We start from the raw sequence: 13,996 nt of genomic DNA on the forward strand, positions 1-13,996 counted from the left end.
CTGTATTTATACCCACGTCTTCATACTATTTATACACACATCTTACTGGGTTGCCCCAGCCACGCTGAAAGACTTCCAACATATATAAAACATAATAAAACATTAAACATTTTTTTAAAAACTTCCCTATTACTGCTTTCAGACGGCTTGGGGGTTGGATAACTCCTTAACCTCTAACATTTCTCCAATGGAAATAGGGACATATTAAGGAAAAGCAGGACATTCTGGGAGGAAATCAGAAACCTAAATCAGGGACATCCCTGGAAAATAGGGACACTTGGAGGGTCTGGGATTATCCAGTGCAGACAGGAAGTTTATTATAGTGCCACATTGAATTCCACCCAGGAGTTCGATTCACCAGAGTCAAGCAACAGAAAATTGGATAAACTATCTTTGAAAATTAGGGACAAGTGGAACGTATGAAGTCATCGTATTCCAGGAGCTTCTTTGGTTGAAGCACAGGATTAAAAATTGAATTGCTCTAAATCAGGGGTTGTCAACCTGGTCCCTACCACCCACTAGTGGACGTTTCAGGATTCTAGGTGGGCGGTGGGGGGTTCCACAGCACAAGCTGAATCCTCCTTCCATTGAGCACTGGTGGGCGGTAAGGAAATTTTACCATGAAGAAAGATGCATTAGTGGGCGGTAGGTATAAAAAGGTTGACTACCCCTGCTCTAAATAATTAAATAATTTTCTCTTTCTGAGTCATCTCTTCAGAAGTCCTGCTGTTGTTGCAATCCTATCAGGAAGAGCTCAGCTATTCTTCGTGTCAAAATGTATGCCTTAACCTACATCTCTCAGAGGCAGAACAGACCAGGTATAGCTGGCATTCTGCGATGTGAACCAGGAAGTCCCCAGTTTGGTTCTTCACCAACTACATGATCGCCCATTCAATTATTAGCCTACCATTGGCATAGTTTGTGGCCTACGAAAAACCTCCCCTCTGCAATATAGGAACACTTTGCTGAGCTACCTTCCTGTGTTCTTGTAAGAATGGATTGCAAGGTGGCAAACTATGCAAAGCAATTAGAACACACCAGAACCCGCTCCATAAATGTTCTTAATGGAGAAGGCACATTGGTTTGCCAGCCTAGTTGCAATTTAATTTAACCTTGATTGCTATCCTCTTCCTTTGCCTGGGATAACAGTGTTGGAACTAGCCTTATCCTTAGAAAATATTATCAACCTAAACTTTTTTGGGGGTGGGGGGAGTTGATATGCAGAGCAGATCCTCACCAAATGCCAAGGGTGTGGTGGGGTCTACGTGGGAGGAGGCAGTGCTTGAGGTAGTCACAGAACTGGCCAGTTACAGGGTTATAACTGCATTCGTTTGCACAATTACTGCCATTTAATGCTTGAGTGACTTCCTTCTGAGAAAACATGCAAGTAAAATCTATCACCTTGAACTGATCTGTGAAATGAACTGGCAACCAAAATGGCGCACTCTTAATACTGGTCTTATTTGTGATTGGTGTTAGCCAGGTAGGTATGTTCTAGTCCAGTCAAGGAAACCTTTTTGCCCTCAAATGCCATGTGGCAATGGATGGGTAATTGGGGCCCACGTGCCACAGGTGTGGCTGGAGCTATCAGTGGGAGGGGCCATTAATGAACACATTCAAACCCACACACATGCATTCACACACTGTTGGGAAGGACACGCAGGGGGAAGGGAGGATCAACAGCTGTTTGATGGGCTGAAAGAGCACAATTTACATGTCCAGGATGGTGGAGCAGGGGTTTCCCATACAAATCAGGGAAGGTCATAGATGTAAATTGGACTGGGATAGCTTAACTTCTGTTCTCTATGGTCTGATAGCATCTAACTCTAGGTTAATTACTGCAACATGTTAAGTGTGGGGCTGCCTCTGAACTCCAGTTAGTGCAGAAAACAATGGCGCAAACTCACCAGGGCAAGACATTTTGTGCATATAGTGCCAATCCTGGCTGGATTTCACTGACTGCCAATTGGTTTCCGGGCCCAATTCAAAATGCTGTTTTTGATCTATAAAGACCGCCTGTCCCCATATGAACCAACCCGGACCCTGCAATCATCATCTGAGGCCCTTCTTTGTGCCTTCTCCACAAGAAGTCTGGAGGCTGGCAACACAAGAACGGGCCTTTTCTGTGGTGGCTCCCATTTGTGGAATGCTCTCCCCAGGGAGGCTTGCCTGGTGCCCTTGTTACATATCTTTAGGCAAAAAATTTCCTCTATGACCAAGCCTTTGACCTTTAACTCTCTGTGGCCTTTTAAAAGTTGGTGGGATTTTTAAAATATATTTATTTTTCCTCTTGATTTTTAAAAATATTTTTGTTTATGCGTTTTCCGTTTTTCTTTTTATACATCATGTTTTTTCATCATACAATATTTCTGTACAGATTTCCCTCTTTCCTCTTGATTTTAATGCATCTATGCAGGTGGCAGAGGGAGGAGGTGTTCTGCCTGTTTGTAAGTCACTTTGGGTTGCCCTGAGCAAGATAACATAAAGCAACCAACAAATTCAATAAACAATGACGACAACAACAACCCCTGTGGGCGCTCTTGTAATATAATTGCCTTTGAGGTTCTTTGAGGGCAGTTTGGTATTTCTCCTTTTTGTACATCGTAATGGCAGATCCTCCTGACTATCTCTCTCAAGTAAATTACAGGCAAGGTGAAAAGTTTAACAAGCCCAACAGATCTGCATCTCAGTTTCAATATCTCATTCACTAGGAAGACCACATGATGTCCATGCATGTCACAGCCTGGCACAGAAAGAGGTTCTCCTGGTGTCTTTGAGGTGCCATGATTCAGACGCTGAGTTGTGGTGACTCCTCCCCAAGTCCCAAATCGGGAAAGAGAAACCTCCGATTCACAAACGAGTTCCTCCACATTCACTCCTCGGGGAGCCGCCCTCCTGCCTACCTGCCTGCTTAAAGATCTGACGCAAGGCAAAGGCATGGATACAGAGTGAACCACCCAGCAAACACCCATTGTTCTATAGCTAGGGCTTGTTCATCGTGAGCTTGGGAAGGTCGGAGGCACCAACACCAAATGTCTGGAGAGTTAGCTCCTTGCTGGTTTTGAGGAAGGGAGGTGTGGTGCTTGGGAGGAAAGGGGCAGGATGCTGGTGGGAAAACTCCGGGATCTACGGAAAAGATGGTGTGCTTCAAATGATCTCCATGGACGGGACACCTCTGCAGATCTTTTGACCTGTACGTATCTGTGTAGCATATCCATGTGGTTTTGTTTGTGCTATTACGAATGTGGTTTTATTGTTGATTTTATTCCGCTTGCCACCAAGACATTTTTTCTTACCGTGTGTTGATGGCACAGAAATGTTTACAAACAAACAAAAAGTAAATTAGGAGAAGGGTTGACATTTTTTATTTTGCTTCTGTTTCTAGCTGCATTGTGCTCTTATGTTCTTGGATTACTTAACCTTAGCCTTGAATGTGGGATAGGATGGGTTGCAGCATATTCACATCTAGCTTTTGCAATTTTAAAGTTTCTTTTCCCCAGCCTAAATGGCAAGAATCTCTACAATCTCTCTTTAACGCTAATTTCTGGTCCCCTTGCTTGTGGGAAAGTGTTTGAAAGGCTGTTCAAAAAGTGCTTAAAAAAACAACAACCAGCCCACTATTAATTATTATTTTTATTATCCTTTGGGGGCTTGTTCCTTGGTGTTTCCATACTGAGGTTATTAATTCTGCCACCAGTCTAAATCCACGTGGGCTAATTTATGTATCTGCAGAGGGACTGAAAGGGGCCATCTCCACGTGTATATACAACCCACACTTTCTTCCCCTTCTCACCTCATCTTCTTCTGGAGTTCTTAAAAGTATTTGTGTCCTGCTTTTCATCCAGCTGGTAGCTGCATGTGAGCAAGTGGGAAAGGATGTCTGTGACCAAAACCAGTAAGGAGATTCCTGCTGCTGCCCCTTCGGTGGAGTGCCCCGTCTGTTATGAGTCATTTCAGTCTCCGAAAGTGTCGCGCCGGGTGCTGAGCTGTGGGCACGCTTTTTGCCATGACTGTCTGGTCAAGTGCCTTTTGGCGTCGCGGGATGAGGGCCGGCTACAGAACTGCCTCACCTGCCCCGTCTGTCGCTTTGTGACCTTCCTCTGCAGGAAGAGAGCCTGCTTGCCTTCCAAGATCTCCTCGAACCCTCCACCTTTGGAGCTGCCTCTCTCACCTTCGTTGCTGTCCTTGGGGCCGGCAAACACTTTAGTGGTGCCTGGCCACTTCTTGATGTCCCTGCGTGGCTACGACAGCCACCAGAATGTGTGTGGCTGCCCTAGCATGGACTCGATGGTGCACCCTGGTGGCTTGGAGCGACAGTTTCACGTCTTCGTTATCACTCAGTGTGGGATGCCGCTGATCGAAGAGAACATTGGTGTCACCGCTCTAAACCACGATGTGGAAGCTGCGGGATCAGTGACATCTCAGAGGTCCCTAATAATGGGCTGCTTCCAATCACCCATTGTCTTGGCAATCCTCCTGGTCTCCACTGTTGCTCTGTTGGGGGCTGTTCTCCCCTGGCTACTACTACTAGAATGAATGGACATGATGAATGGACTTCCCTAGAGGCCTACTCTGCACCCCTCCCCTGCATCTCCTTTTGGGAACCACATGATGAAAAAAGTTATCCCTTTGGCACACCCGCAAAGAATTGCAGGATTCAGGTCGATGGGAGATCCACGAAGGAAACGGAACTACAGGAAATGGTATTTGTACAATCCCTCCCTTGTCATGTATGATGGTATTGCTAAAGTGTGGTTCAGAGGAGCAAGGAAGGTCACCTAGAGACGGGGTCTAAATATCCTGCTGAGGACAATCAGTGTGTTTATTTAATTGTTACATGCATATTCTGCCCTTCAAGGAGCACTTCCAAGGAGCTCAGAGTTGTATTAAAGTTTCCCTGTGAGGTCAGGGTAGATTGAGAGGTGACAACATTTCTCAAGACCAACCAATGAGCTTGACAGCTGAGCAGGGATCTGAGCTCACACCCAAACTCAACATTGTAGCTGCCTCTGGTGCCAGTATCGCATCCAAGGGGATATGGGCTGTGGTGTGCTTGTTTGGAAGGGCTCACTGAACCGATTCAATGTCGTTCCACCTCTTACTTCAACACTCATGGTAATTTCATAAGGCATAGCCTTTGTGATAAGCCAAGGGCATCTTGGGTGGTTCCAGCATCATGAAAATCCTTGTTCCACCCAGGCAAATCCAAGCTGTTAGCACATTGCTAACACAGAAGGATTCTCATCCTGCACACCATGTGCTCCTATTGCATTTAATTCTGGGCACACTATAGGTGAGACAGACCCTCCCAGCTGAGATGGAGTAGAATTAACTTAGGTCTCCTGCTCCAGTCATTAGCAATAGCTGCTCTTCATCTGTTATTACTCTATTGTTGCTGACCCCCATCATCTAGCAGCAGTCTTCATGTTGTGAAGATTTCAATCACATGATGGAATATGTTAATTTTGGTTTCATTTTATTTTTGTACCTTCTGTCCTGTTTTCTACTTTTGATATTGTTGTCACACTAAGATTAATAAAAAGATTTCATTGCTACTCCTTAGCAAATGGACTTCCTTAGATTTCAAGGGTAGTTTTGTCAGATGGTCTTATTTCCTCCCAGGCCTCCTCCTCCTCCCCCTCCTCCTCCTCCTTCTTCAAAACCTGCCCTTGCTTTTGCCTAGGCAGGCAGAGAGGGAGACCTGGCAGTTGTGCATCTAGTTGATGAGCACACAGGTCACAAGCCCCCTCTTCTGGCAGTTAGGAGAACAAGCAATTTATCATTTGAATTGCTCATCCTTAGGTAGGGCTGTGGATTTTCAGTGGTGGGTGGGACTAAGCAGAAAGAGTCCAAGGGTGAGTTCACACAACGTCACCACTATTTCAAGTGATGACTAGCAGCTACACAACAGCTATTGCAGGTCAAAACACAACAGGGGCGTGTGCAGTGGGGATTCTGTAGTGGGAAGTGAGGGAGAGAAAGTCCCATTGTACAAACTGAAGTCATTCCACTCATGCATTTATTTAGTTGAACAAGACCCAGAGCTTCCGTGGCACATGGCATCACTCAATACTTTTCAGTGGTGTCCTGTTCACACATTCGGCAGACTGTGACGGAAGAGTGGCTTATGTATGTACAGATGTGGATCCACTGTGAGAATCACGGTTTCTAGACTTCATTCATAGATACCCTGGAAGGCGTTTTCAAGGGCGCTAACATTACCCAGGTTTACATTTCACTTTTATTTGCTGTAAGGAGTGGCTTGATTTATGTGCTTTTTAAAAAAAGCGTTGTGACCTACTTCTCACTGGTGTGACATGGGGAATGTATCATTGTTATTTCCCATGGGCGGGTTTTGTTTTTTGTTGTTCCTTTTAAAGTAAACTAATTAGCAGCTCTACGTAGCTGCTTCAGATATGAAGTAGTGCCATTCTGGGTGTTTCCTCTCAAACCCTTTTACCAATTAATCTCTCTCTCTCTCTTACACTCACAGGCATATAAACACACCCGGGTTGCCATTAGCTCCATATGGAGAGAGAAAAAGCCAGTACAGATGTTTCCTAAGGAGAAAGAGATAAGTGGAGAGAAACAACAGACAAAAAGTTGTGTGTGGTTACTAAGTCCTTCTAGCTTTTCCCGTCTTTTGTTGAGGGAATTTCAGAATTTCCAATGGGCAGAGTTAGGCTGCTGTCAAACGGTGTGCATAATTTGTAGTCCAGCCAAGTGGGCTTGTCTGAGACTTCCTGGTAGCTTTTAAAAAAGTAAACACTCATACCAAATTCACCTACAACTCAATAACTGGATCAAAGAGTGACTCATGCCTACATCGATGTCACAGTAGCTGTGGAACACTAATTTGGAGCGTGGCATCCTGTCTCCCAAAGTGTGCCAACCAATGTTTTGTTTTGAGTGACAACCTCAGCAGCACCTGAAATGAAATAGGGCAAAGCTAAATGGGGCAAGGCAAGAAGGGCACCATGGACAGCTCCGTTTGGGATTGAAGCTGGAGACTCCATAAGAGCAGTGATATTCTAGAGCAGGGGTCTGCAACCTTTAAGACAAAAAGAGCCACTTGGACCCGTTTCCGAAGAGGAAAAAACCTGGGAGCCGCAAAACCGGGAAGGTGACGTCGGGACGGTGCGTGACTAACGCACGCACTGCCCCCATGCGACATCACAGCCAGTACAGCGCCCGCCACAGTGGGGAGTGTCAGGGCGCACAATGCGCCTCCTCCCCTCGCTAGTATCCGCCCCGGAGCTGCGGCAAAGGTGTAAAAGAGCCACATGCGGCTCCAGAGCCGCAGGTTGCAGACCCCTGTTCTAGAGGCACTCAATCCTGAGCCTTAAACAGGAGCTGCAGCTCTATCTGTGTAGCTAGTACCACATTCCGCGAGCAAAGCCTCTTCATTAAAGGGGCCCAGCCTGCTTTAGTAGTCATTGATCCTGATGGAAAGTGGGAGCCATTAAGGTGTCTCAGCGTCAGAGGAGGGCCCCCCTGGTGTCCTCAACCCAGAGAGGTACTGGCACAAGAGACTTCTCTTCTGCAGGTGCCTCTGGTTTACTGTGGACTTCTGGGGAAATTTCCTCTCCCACTTCAAATCCACAGCCCAAATACGAGGAGCCCCAATCCTGGTTCATCACATTAGAAGCCCACAAGCTGGACTCAAGTGCAATAGCCCTTTCCTGCTCATGTTCCCCAGCACCTGTTATTCAAAGGCATGCTGCCTTTGAACTTAGAGGGGATGTAGCTAACATGCCTAGTAGCCATCTAGTCTTATCCTCTACAAATTAGTCCAAGCATCTTCTAAAGCCATCATAGCAAATTCCATAGTTTAAACGATGTGATATCGTTTGCCTTCTAAGATTCAGCTTCAATGGATGGCCCCAAGTTCAAGTATTATGAAAGGGATTTTTTTTTTATTAAAAAAACCTATCTACTTTCTCCACACTATCAAACTTCTGTAAAATTGCACATAGTATGCAGGAAATGGATAGAGAAAGTAGGCACGTGTGAGAGAAGGACTATGAACCTGTCCTGGCTCTGTCTCTATCCAGTCTGATGAATGGAACTACTTCTGGTAATGAAACCAGAGAGGAAGACTAGAGCCAACTAGGCTGTAGAGGCCTTTTCCCACCTGGTCTGGGAAGGCAGAGCCCTGATTGACTCCAACTACAAAAACTGAGGCTGCTGAACTTACTTGTGGCATATGCTTTATTTAGGTGAGGTTGTTTCCTGTAATTGATATTAATTTCTTGTATCTTTATTTTGGATATTCTTACGATTTATGTTGAAATGGTTCAATGTGTACTTTTTGATGTTTTATTTATTGTTCATAACTACTTTTGTTAAGTTTGTAATTATGTATTTTTTTTACATGGTTGTAAGCCGCCTTGAGAATGGTTTTAAGGCGGCATACAAATAAAATGACTAATTGGTTGATCAACACTAAACATACTATTGCTAGAAATGGGGGTGGGTGGGGGTGGCTTCTGGGGGTTCCCAAAACAGCAGTGGCAGTGCAACTCCCCAGTCTTGAGTGCCTGCTCTTTGTCACTTGCTTTGGATATCAGCACATTCAAGCCAGCTTTTCCAATGTTGCAAAAGAGCAGACCATCTCAGAATGTGCAAAGCTGGTCATGGGAAAGACTAATAGATGTTAACCAGTCTTAGAAAGCACCAGCTGCTAGGTTTAGATGAGCCAGTGGGACAGTAGGAATGTCTACCCCTCGTCTCCCTGCAAAGTCAAGCTTGGCAGGAGAAACTTCCTTTTTCCTATTGCGCTGAGGTTGGAGGATGCACCAAACTCCCAGCACGGCTGCAGTTCTAGAACATCAGAAACTGTCCTAAACTGAGCTAGATCATTAGTTCATCTAGTTGAGTACTGTTGACATTGACAGGTGCTCTGCCACTGAGCTGTGGTCCTCCCACCAGGTTGTCAATGTGTTGGTTCTAGAAGACCAACAATGGTAGTACCTATCATGTTCCAGTGGTCCTCCAAGAATGAATGTGACTTGATACCAAAAGCACAAGCAAAATTGTCTGATTTCATGGCTTTTAAATTACAATTCATTAGCTAATTGTTGTTGTTGTTGTTCAAGGACACACATCCCACCCCCCTTTTCAATAAAGGCAGAGGTCAAATTCCTTTCCAGTCTGTCCTCAAGTCTTTCCTGCAGGGAAGTTCATGGTGTCATGCACTGACAATGTTTTGCTTAGATTCATCCTTGTTTGTTTGAGCAGGTGCCTCTCAAGCAAATCGTACAGCCCCATTGCCTCCATTCGGTCCAGAAGCTTTTGTGTTCTGTGGGTTGGGCAGAGAGGAAATGGAAGCAGGTGAAAGAACCCTTTTAGACAATAAAAAAACACACAACGCTCCATGGATTTGATGTATAGTGCTATACACATTTCAGGTTCTATCCAGTGTTGCAACATCCCATCCTTTTTGATGCGGAGGAATTGTCAGGCTGTGGTTTGCACCTTTAAAAGGGGTGGGGACACAGTTCAGTGGAGCTGGATGAGCTCTATAGTTCTGGCTTTGCAGTATGGGGGGTATGCAGCAGAAAAGAAAAAATAAACAAAAGATTAAAGCAAAAGTTTAACAGGACAGGGAAAGGAGACAGCCTTCCTCCTTTTTTAAAGTTTTGGATGAGCTCTTTATACTGGGAAGTATGCAGCTACTATGAACATGAAGAGACATAGCTGTGTACAGCACATTTGAAACATGTTCTTTCTCTCAGAGGATTCTGGGTACTGTGGTTTATCCATCACAGAGGTACAATTCCCAGCAACCCTTAACAAACTACAGTGCCCAGAATTCTTTGAGGGGAAAATGTGCTGTAAGGGCATAGTGCATCCACAGCCCTTACTTAAATGTCTTTAAAAAGTTGACAGAAAAGTGAGTGCATAGGTTGTTGCAGTTGTGTCTCTTAACACTTATGGTGATGGCCTACAGATGTCTCTGATGCTCATGTAGCCCTATTTCACCTGCCAATGGGAAACGTTGGCTAGGGAAGAAATTCATTTCCCCAGTAACAAAACAGTGTATTTTGAGAGCCGGGAAATGCAATATCTCTGCAAAAGAAGTGCAAAAGATCTGAATCACATGCAACAAATAAGTTACAACTGTGCATTTATAATGCAATAAGTTCAACCATGAAGCCAGAAGGCAGCAGCAGTACATGCAGAAGGGCAGTGAGAGACTGATTTTGCTTTCATGTCATGCTTGTCAGAGTCCTAGAAGCACCTGACTGGATGTCTGAAGCCTTCTGTGTGATCTAGCAGGCCTCTTCTTAGGAATTTATGAGAACAGGAACAGTAAACAGCCAACCTGGGAGTTTGGGCCCTTTTCATTCACCCACCCACCCAGAGCCCACCTGGAGACATCTTGCTTGCTTTGCAAGTGTTTCAGTGTGAAACAGTTGGGAGGGGAGTAGTTCAGGACTTCTGTTATCACAGCTCCAACCCAAGAGGAAGGTTGAAAAGTACACCGTTATCTCTGAAACAAGATACACCAAGGTGCAGGATGGCAACCTTCCTTTGCTTGGCAAATCATATGACTTGATTGCAACGTGGCATGGAGCCAACGCTAAATCAACCCCTAGGATTGCATGACATGGATATAATACCCTGTCGGTCATCTTCCAGTTGCTGTTATCTGTCTTGTCTCCAGACTACGTGCAGTCCAAAGTCTTGAATCTGATATTCAGATTCTGCAATGCTGGAGTGCTTTCAGCATGTCCTTTCCAGTCTAAAATATTCCTCCCTCTGATGGTTGCATTCTGTTTGCTGCATTCATTCTCTGCTTAATCCGTCCAGCCTAACTCAACCAGCTGTTTTTGCAACACATGACTGCAAATACTCCTGGAAGCCACAAGGAGGTGCCAGTGTATCATCATGATGACTCCACTGATTTTCCTAAAAGCTTTTTAAAAAGAATAGGTACTAAGCTGCAAATAATGACCCACAGGCTGATAAATGTAGATCGGACAGATCTCACTTATTTTGGAAAACCATTTTCTATAGGAGGATAATAGTTTTCTCACCCACATATACAAGCATACTTAGATGCTACTGACCCTGAGCTGCCTGAGTCTTAATGGCAGCTGCTACAGATGTGAGTGAGTCTCTCAGTTACCTGCTGTAGGTGCTAATAAGACTAAGAGATGCAAGGCTGTGAAAGCAAAGGTTCCATTGGGCAAGCCAATGGCAATGCAATCTGAGACGGCATTGCAAGCTAAGTCTCTTTTTTATACTTAATGTTAAGTAAATGTGCAGTGTTGGTTTAATAATGGAGGGAACTTTGAGGAAACACTCCATTCAGGCTGCACACAGGGCTAATGCTCATGTGCGTGTTTATGCATATGACTGGTACAGGGCCAGATTTAGGTTTGATGAGGCCCTAAGTTACTGAAGGTAATGGGGCCCTTTATATGTCCAGCTGTCCTTTGTCAACAACAAATTGCCGCTGTTTTTTTGGTGTTGAATATATGCTATATGGGGACGCGGGTGGCGCTGTGGGTTAAACCAGAGCCTAGGACTTGCCGATCAGAAGGTCGGCGGTTCAAATCCCTGCAACGGGGTGAGCTCCCGTTGCTCGGTCCCTGCTCCTGCCAACCTAGCAGTTCAAAAGCATGTCAAAGTGCAAGTAGATAAATAGGTACCACTCTGGCAGGAAGGTAAACGGTGTTTCCGTGCGCTGCTCTGGTTCTCCAGAAGCGGCTTAGTCATGCTGGCCACATGACCCGGAAGCTGTACGCCGGCTCCCTCGGCCAATAAAGCGAAATGAGCGCCGCAACCCCAGAGTCAGTCATGACTGGACCTAATGGTCAGGGGTCCTTTCCCCCTTTTTATATGCTATATGGTAATTTATGGACCAGTCCATGCAGAATGTAGGCACACTATATATAGAAATGAGCAAACCAGTGATATTTTAGGGAGCAGGCTAGCAGGCGGGGCCCATTACTTACATCATAGGAGCCTACACAACACAAAACAAAAGACTGTTGCTGTATGTAGGTTTTATTTTATTTCTTTTTTTTATCTTATATTTTGGAAATGTACATCCAGGTGTGTTTTTTCTTTAATTTTTTGGGGGGGCCCAAGAGAGTGGGGCCCTAAACTTGTTTAGCTTATACGTAAATCCAGCACTGGACTGGTAGCATCAAAGCTCAAGCCCCAATAGCTGATCATTAATCCCAGGAAATGACATGAGCCTATTCACAGTATTTAACTCAATTGATGAAATGTTTGCTTATGCACCAAGGAAAGGAAAGTCATTAGTGTTCTGGTAATTGCCTCTCCTAGCCAGGCTGATTGGGTTATCTGCCATCTGCCATAATGGGCTGTGGAACTGATGTTCTTTGCTGGCACACTCCCTCCAGCCAGAACACTGCTGCCCACTCAGACGTGGCATGCATTTGTCAAAAGTGGCATAAAGATGGGCAGTAGTCAGGAAATGAACAGAATCCTGGTGCCTGCCTCAATACAAAAAGGAGAAGATTCACATAGCAGATCCACACAGGCATCATTCAGAGACTGAAACCAGCACCGGTGAATGCTGATTTAGGAAACCTTAGTCAAGCTCTCCTAGACTGTATCTATGGGATGCAGGTGGCGCTGTGGGTTAAACCACAGAGCCTAGGACTTGCCGATCAGAAGGTCGGCGGTTCGAATCCCCGCGACGGTGTGAGCTCCCATTGCTCAGTCCCTGCTCCTGCCAACCTAGCAGTTCGAAAGCATGTCAAAGTGCAAGTAGATAAATAGGTACTGCTCCGGCGGGAACGTAAATGCGTTTCTGTGCGCTGCTCTGGTTCGCCAGAAGCGGCTTAGTCATGCTGGCCACATGACCCGGAAGCTGTACGCCGGCTCCCTCGGCCAATAAAGCGGGATGAGCACCGCAACCCCAGAGTTGGCCATGACTGGACCTAATGGTCAGGGGTCCCTTTACCTTAGAATGTATCTACCTGGAAAATCTAGGGATTGAACCTGATGCCTTCTACATGCAGAACAGCTGCTCTACCACTGAGCTACAGCCCTTCTTACCAACCTGCTATATGCTATAGTTTTTCCTGTTAGGGATTCAGTAAAAGACAATAAGCCATTTTAAATATGTGTGCATTCAAACACATCCACACGTGCAAATGAGCAGCAGGCTTGGCTTTGTGCAGGTCAGCAAGACGTATAGAAGTACGCCCATGTAAGTCAATCAGTAGGCCATTCCTTAATAGAAAATGTGTGGGAACATCTCAAAGCACACTTACTTCCAAAAGGTCCCTGCCCCCTAATTGTTCACAGGGAGTCCAAGGGAAGAGGGCTCATCAGTCATCATAATGACCCACCTATTGCGAATCCCACCTCAGGACGAGTTAGTCTAGGTAGTTTAGGTATAGAAACTTAATTCATGTATGCGACTACAGTGGCAAGAATGTTATTTGCCCAAAAATGGAAAGAAGAAGAAGTCCCAGCAAAGGAAGAATGGATACAAAAACTTACTGGATATGTAGAAATGGCGAAACTTACCGGAAGAATAAGAAATCAAGATAACAGACTTTTTTATATATAAAAGAATGGAAATGGTTTATTGAGTATTTACAGATAAGTTGTAAACAGATAAAAACATTGGCAGGATTATTGTAATAACCTGCAGTTTCATAAGAGTATATATTTAAAGAAGATGAATAAATGAGCAAATTAAGTTAATTAGGGTATGCAGAAGATATTAAAAATAAATTTAAGGAACTGCAGAAAGAGGGGGAAGGAAGTCGAGTTTTGAAATGTCAAAGAGATTGTAAAATCAGTGAAATGTATAAATCTGAAAAGTATAAATAATTCTTAAAAACTAAAAACTAAAAAGAAGACAAATTAGTCAAAAGGACCACAGGGCAAACCAGGACCAAGCAGCAAGTCAGAACAAGAAGATGAGCCGGGAACAGAGCGCAACAGAAATGCACCAGAGCTCAGGAAGACCTTGTTCATAACGTAAAGCTCAACCTGGCAC

At 44.8% G+C, this 13,996-nt stretch overlaps 1 protein-coding gene across 1 annotated transcript; it reads left to right on the plus strand.

The window, feature by feature from the left end:
* Window positions 1-2,860: 2,860 nt before the first annotated feature.
* Window positions 2,861-5,571, plus strand: RNF222 (ring finger protein 222). The gene is made up of 2 exons (XM_028717194.2): window positions 2,861-3,193; window positions 3,846-5,571. Exon 2 carries the CDS (start codon window positions 3,877-3,879, stop codon window positions 4,534-4,536), a length of 660 nt encoding a protein of 219 aa, XP_028573027.1. The 5' UTR covers window positions 2,861-3,193; window positions 3,846-3,876; the 3' UTR covers window positions 4,537-5,571.
* The last annotated feature ends 8,425 nt before the right edge of the window (window positions 5,572-13,996 follow it).

This window comes from Podarcis muralis, chromosome 2 (genome assembly GCF_964188315.1).
Source record: "Podarcis muralis chromosome 2, rPodMur119.hap1.1, whole genome shotgun sequence".
Classification (NCBI taxonomy): domain Eukaryota; kingdom Metazoa; phylum Chordata; class Lepidosauria; order Squamata; family Lacertidae; genus Podarcis; species Podarcis muralis.